General features: G+C 48.2%; 1 protein-coding gene across 1 annotated transcript; it reads right to left on the bottom strand.

The window, feature by feature from the left end:
• Positions 1-209: 209 nt before the first annotated feature.
• Positions 210-6,239, bottom strand: LOC136334608 (dehydrogenase/reductase SDR family member 2, mitochondrial-like). The gene is made up of 8 exons (XM_066275054.1): positions 6,108-6,239; positions 4,611-4,788; positions 4,182-4,283; positions 3,496-3,566; positions 1,351-1,402; positions 906-1,040; positions 585-640; positions 210-321 (listed from the first exon to the last, which is right to left on the bottom strand). The coding sequence occupies exons 1-8, from the start codon at positions 6,179-6,181 to the stop codon at positions 210-212; spliced, it is 780 nt and encodes a 259-aa protein (XP_066131151.1). The 5' UTR covers positions 6,182-6,239.
• Positions 6,240-6,710: the final 471 nt, after the last annotated feature.

The following is a 6,710-nucleotide window of genomic DNA, read 5'->3' as shown; positions in this document are numbered from 1 at the left end:
GAAGAAAAGTGAAAACATTAAAGACAGTTTTATGCTGTAAACTTTCTTTTCTGATGTTTTTTTATTGTTTCACACTCTCATTATGTTGAACTTAAAGTGTATAGTTGAAGCACAGGCTCATCATTTATACAGGTGACCCAACATGGTGGCTCCAGAGCCACAGAGGGCTTCTACAATGAGAGGCAAGCCTGAGCTCTGCGCTCATGTCCTCAGAGGCGGGGTGAGCAGCCGGCCACCACAATGCTCTCTCCGTTGATGTAGCTGGCATCTGGAGAGCAGAGGAAGGACACCACTCCGGAACAGTCCTCAGGCTTCCCGATTCTGCATGGAGAGAGGAGGTGGGGCTGAGAGTGATGATGACTCCCATGAGCCCTGGGCTCCTGTGGGCTCCTGGGAAGTGAAGACCCCCATGGGCATGAGAGAAGGGCTGTAAGTGGAGATATGTGGGCTCTTCAAGCCTCAACGCTAAGGAAGAGAAATGGGTAATTGCCAGCAGAGGGATGGTGATGGTCTTTATTCATCACGAAGGTCTGCAGTTCCATTATCCCAGATCTAGGAAGGACACTGCCTCACTCACAACTTACCTCTGGATTTTATTGAATGCCAGATAATTGTCCAAAAATTCTGGATCCTGAAGTAACTAAAGGGAAAAGTGAAATGGTTAGTGGTGCTTGTACAGATGGAATCACATGAACTCCACATATCGACACCTTGGCAGCGGGGACACTCTGGGCTTGCCCCTCACAGAGGACTGAAGTCCTGATTCTGTTGCTGATCCTAAAGGCAGTGGACCAGCGCATCAACACAAGAGTCCACAGGTTCAAGTCTCTGTGAGGCATGGCCTGGTAAGGGAAGGTACCCTGGTGCTCAGTGGGGCAGGAGCAGAAGCTGTCCTTCATCCTCACCACTTGGCTGAAAGGTGTGTCAATGATTCCTGGCATTAGGCAGTTCACTCGGATGTTCTTTGGTGCCAGCTCCTTGGACAGGGTCTTGGTGAGTCCCAGAATGGCTGTTTTACTGACATTGTAGGCCCCTATTTGCTGTGAACAACACAAAGGAAAGTAGGTGGCATGAACGGAAACTGAGGAGGGGAGCTTCAATTGCATCCCTAGGCCCGTGCATAAAAATATCTCTTCAGCAGCAATGAGAGACCACTGGTGATCTCATAAGGAAAGGGTAAAAGGCTGCCATGCATGTTTTTCTGAGAAGGAAGATCGAAGACACGTCTTGATCAAATGTGCATGTAGGTGTGCTCCAACAGCAAGGGCCTGTGTTGGGAACTTCCTGGGCCACTCCACTTTCATGGCAAATGGGCCTCTATCCTTTCTTTTCATAGAAGAGAATACTTACGTGTAGTGGGGCGTATACCACAAGTGAGGAAACCAAAACCACAGAGCTTCCCCTGGCAAGAGAAAGAGAAAATAAATACGATGGAGTCACATATAAATGGGGCAAATACGCACAGCTGGGGCATGAAAAGCACTGGAGACTCTGGACCATGAAAGGGAGTGACAGAAGTTTAGAGCCAGTTAGAGCCCTCTCCTGCTTTCCTCCAGCCAGTTTCCTCTGTCCTAGAGCATCCTGAGGGCCAGGACCAGGGTTCTGTTCTCATGCCACACTTACATGCTCAACGTACATTAAGGGGTACTAGTACAAACACTTTCATGAAATACAGCCAACATCTGACTTTGTTCTAGACCGGGGTCCCCAAACTTTTTACACAGGGGGCCGGTCACTGTCCCTCAGACCATTGGAGGGCCGCCACATACAGTGCTCCTCTCACTGACCACCAATGAAAGAGGTGCCCCTTTCAGAAGTGCAACGGGGGCCAGATAAATGGCCTCAGGGGGTTGCATGTGGTCCGCGGGCCGCAGTTTGGGGACGCCTGTTCTAGACTATTGCTCTTTGCTGGTTTGAGGGTGTTCCACAACACGCACACTTAGGAGTAATATTCTTTTTTATTTATTTATTTTTTACAGAGACAGAGAGTGAGTCAGAGAGAGGGATAGACAGGGACAGACAGACAGGAACGGAGAGAGATGAGAAGCATCAATCATTAGTTTTTCATTGCGCGTTGCAACACCTTAGTTGTTCATTGATTGCTTTCTCATATGTGCCTTGACCGTGGGTCTCCAGCAGATCAAGCAACCCCTTGCTGGAGCCACCGACCTTGGGTTCAAGCTGTTGGGCTCTTGCTCAAACCAGAGGAGCCCGCGCTCAAGCTGGCGACTTCGGGGTCTCAAACCTGGGTCTTCTGTATCCTAGTCTGACACTCTATCCACTGCGCCACCGCCTGGTGAGGCAGGAGTAATATTCTTAATCCCAGAAGCTCCATGTCCTCTCTCAACTCAGGCCTTCAAGGATGCACAATGCTTCCTCACTGACCAGGTCTAAGGACCCCTGTTCTGACCTCAGCACTCTACCCGCAGTTTCCTCTCACGGCAGATACTGTAGACTAAAGTTTCCTTTCTGGGACCTGTTTGGTCCTCTAGGAAATCTGCACTCCTGTCTCTTTCCCTCTACACACTCATCCCCTTTCCCTCGGTGTCTGTTCGGTGTAGGCCTGTCAATTCGGGTGCTTTCTGTGTCCCTCAAGTGTTTTCCTTCATGCTCTCCTTTGATACAGAGGATAAAATGTGCTAAAATAATTATACCAAACAATCGTACGATTTTCACCTTTGTCTCCAGAATAATGACAAAATTCCTTATGATATTATTCAAGGCTGTCCATTATTTGACAATACCTGCTGGTCCAGCCTGGTCTGTGACCTTTCCCTGCACTCATTGATGGTTCTACAGCTTGTTCTATGTACCTCACACAAAGCAGGGACTATGGGGAAGATAATGGAGGATGTGGTTGTCTAAAAACAAAGAAGGTTGGGAGATAAGAGCTGCGTGGAGTTGAGAAACTCTACCACTGTCGCTGATGGCAGGCTGCGGGATGCCTGAACCTGGACGCTTGTGCCCTGACCTGCTGCGTGCAGCTGAGAGGCCACTTTCAGTTCCCTGATTCCAGGACAGTAGGGAACTCAGGGCCTTCCTGTCATTAGCATCTTATTTCTGTCTTCCATTAGAGTCCTTGCCTGATTTCTGGGTACTCTAGACATTGCATATTAATGTAAAGAGACAAGACTTAAAACTATGAAGTCAAACTTTCACAGTTCTAGTGAGACCACTTGCATTGCTCTGATTGTAGGATAGCTGTGGGGACTTGGGCCTTTCTGTCTATAGATTCCTTGTTCTGCTTATAGTAGAGCCCTTGTCAGATTGCCTGGGCATTCTAGGCATGAGAGAATTACACTGATGAATCGAATTCTTTTGTTTGTTTAGCTGATGCAGAGTCTGAAAGACTCTCACTTCTCTGTGTTACTGACTCAGCTAATCCTGCTGTCCTCCCTGGAGGGCTAACTCAACATCAGCTTCCACTCACATCTACCTCCTCTGCTCCGTATTTCACACCAAATGTAACCTTCACTTTCCCCTTCTCTGTCTCACCTCCTTTTCTCCATGTGAGGCAGCAGCTGGTTCAGCAGCAGGGCAGGGGCCTTCACGTTGACATTCAGGATCTGAAAACAGAGCAAATGAGGGTCGGGTCGGGGAGGGGGACATTCAGTCCAGCGCATGTTCTCAGTGTATTCGCACATGTACCGCATTAGAACATGGGTGTGATGGCTTCTGACAACAGGATGTAGGGACAGTACTGGCTTTCTTAGACACAGGGGAGGTAGTGGAGGGAGGCATCTTGAAAATGCAGGAATGTGGTGATGAGCCTGACCTTGCAGGCAAAAGAACTGGAGTCTTCAGGATGTCTCCCGTGTCTGTAAGGGCACCAGCTGGAAAACAATATCCTTTCAGGGTTCCCGCCTTGAGGATGAAACATTCTTAGGAAGGAAGGGAGTCATTCCCTTCTCTGTGTGCCACATTTATTGTGATTACCTGGTTCTGTGTTGGACCTTCCCAGCAGACTGGGAGTTCAGGGACAGTGGGGACCAAAACTGCAGTGTAGGCTGTCTCACCTCCATCTCACAGATGGGGATTTAAGAGTAAGAGTCCAGGCATCTGGCCTTGCTCTTGCCAGTGAGTCTGAGAGGGGAAGGTGTGTGGGAGATGAGACGGAGAGAGGGTCACACGGAAGTTGAGGATGACATTAGCCTATCCTACCTGGTGACCTTAGATCTTACCTTGTCCCAGACTTCCTCACTGGTCCCCAAGGTACTTCCAACATTGCCAAGGAACCCTGCCACAGACACCAGGATGTCAACACCCCCACAGTGATCTAGGGCCTGTGGGAGAAGAGAACAATAAGGACCAGGAGTCAGGGAGTGAAAGAGGTTTTCAGTGGGAGATGCGTCCTGTTTGCTGTCCCTGGGGCTATTCCTGGTTAAATCCAGGAGGGGACTTCACCAGTGAGGGTAGAGAGCTGTCTATCCTCATCAGACTCAAAACATCTCTCTGCCCAGATCTGTGTTCTGTTCAGGTATATGGTAGGCTCTGGAGTGACCAAAGTCACTTAATTTCTGTGCTTGTTCACTCAATCAAGTTATGTTTTTAAAATAACCACTATTACTACTCTTATTTACCCCTCCATCCCCTGATCCCCATTTCCTTACCGTGGCCACCAGCCGCTCCCGGTCCTCAGCCTTCCCCACGTGGCACACGGTGCCCGTCACTCTCAGCCCCTCCCCCTGCAGTGCTGCCACTGCGCGGTCCACGTTCTGCTGCTTCCGGCTGCTGACCACCACGTGGGCCCCGTCCTGGGCCAGACGCTGGGCGATCGCAAAGCCAATCCTGAGGGAAAACGTGGCTGTGGTGGCTTCAGTCCTCCCACCCACCTCTAGAGTCCTGTTTTGTGACTTAAATTGAGTTCCATAGTGTGGTTTAAGAGCTGCCTCTAAATCCTGGGCATGGGAAATAAGAACAATTGAATGCTTTCTATGTGTCAGGCCTTCACCAAGACTAACGCTGTTAATTCTCACATCTATATGTATTATAATCATATGGATGAGAGTGTTTCCAGATCAGTTTAATAAAAGGAATTTAAAAAATGTAATGTTCCATCAGAACGTGTAAACCAGTGGCGCCCGCTGACGCTGTAGTCTTTCACTGCCCAGTGTTTTCTCCCTTTGTTTTGGCCAGAGGACTCTGGTGCAAATTGAACTTCCTTTAGGCTTTGCAGCTTTCCTCTGCTCTGCAGTGTAAAATCTTTGATGCTGAGAACACGTTCTGCCCCCTCCGTCTCCTTACTTTAAGGAGGTCTGAGGCACTCTTGGCTGGGGCTTGTTGAGCTCCTGTGATCAAGGTGAGAAAGCAGGTTTTTCTCTCGTACAAAGTATCTGGGAAACTTGGAATTTTGACTTACTTTTTCGTTTTGGAGGCTGGGTGTTGGAGACACAGATTTAAATATCATGGAGATCTGGAAGTCTGGGATATTAACAGTTCTAAGATAAAGGCATCCAAATTTGACCATGAAAGGTCAAAAGTAAGACAGAGTCCCTGATGCACTCAATACCAGCATTCTCCCTTTCTTTTGCCTGCAGTAATGACTCATTCCAGACTGTGGCCCATTATGGCAATTAGAGGATGACTGGAGATGGAGCGACATAGAAAGTGATGTGACAAGTAGGGGTTCATTTATAATAGCTCTCTTAGCTTGTCGTGAGTCATCATCCTGCCAGGGCCCTACTGACAGTGGGCACTCTGCAGTCTGTGGAAACTCTTACTCTGAGAGGCCATAGATCTTTGGTTTTTCTTTACTGGACCACAACCTTAAAGGCCTCGGTGATATTCCCCTGAAAAATGGGGAGAGAGGGCTTTCCTGATAATGATAACAAGTTAAATATCTTAGGGTTACTCAGCCTGTAAGTAGCAGAGACTAGTATCAAACATCGCTCTAATTGATACAGAAACAGCTGATTTTCAAAGATATCCTTCTTGGGACTTAGAAACCCAATGTTTTAGAAAGACATGCTGAGGTTTGGAGTTTATTATAAATACCAGAGCTGTGTAATGAGGTGGGTGTGTCAGGCAAGGATGTGTGGGAAGGACATCCCCTGGTCTGGGATGGGGACTCTAACAGCTCTTGGTCTCATGGACTCCCATTCACTCACCCATTAGTGGACCCAGTGATCACAGCCACCTTCCCAGCCAGGGCACAGATTTCATCTGCTCTTTTGCTGATCATTCTTGCTGAGAGAAGGACTGAGGGGCAGTGAAGACCCTTAAAGGCCCACGACACAGCTCTGAACATGGTAGTCACTCTCTGTCCTCCCTCTTCCTGGACCCAAGGCTGGGGAAGAACCTGAAAAGACAGTCATATCATGACCCAGTTTGAGATCTGCGTCTCCACACATTTTTCATGACAAGGATCCACTGAAGTTTCCAGTAGAAGCCCTACCATCCTTTACAATTACCAAGAAACACAGAGCTGCTCTGGTCCTTTCCATGACCTATTGCCCAGGCAGGCTCCCCGTCATAGTGAAGCACACCACCATGGTGCTGGGCCTCTGGTAGATACCTGAGTGATACTTTCCTGACTCACCTCCACACCCTCAAACAAGGAATGTCACTGTACTCTTCTGAGAGTCACATTTATACTTCTCTTCATACATTTATTCTTCCACAAAAAAACTTCATTGAATTTTCTCCTCATCCCCATTCTATTGCAACTACCTATCAAATTCTCTAGATGGTTTTCCTTTGGTGTTGGGACT

The sequence above is a fragment of the Saccopteryx bilineata genome, chromosome 4 (genome assembly GCF_036850765.1).
Source record: "Saccopteryx bilineata isolate mSacBil1 chromosome 4, mSacBil1_pri_phased_curated, whole genome shotgun sequence".
Taxonomy (NCBI): Eukaryota; Metazoa; Chordata; class Mammalia; order Chiroptera; family Emballonuridae; genus Saccopteryx; species Saccopteryx bilineata.
This window is presented reverse-complemented; position numbering and strand designations above follow the sequence as displayed.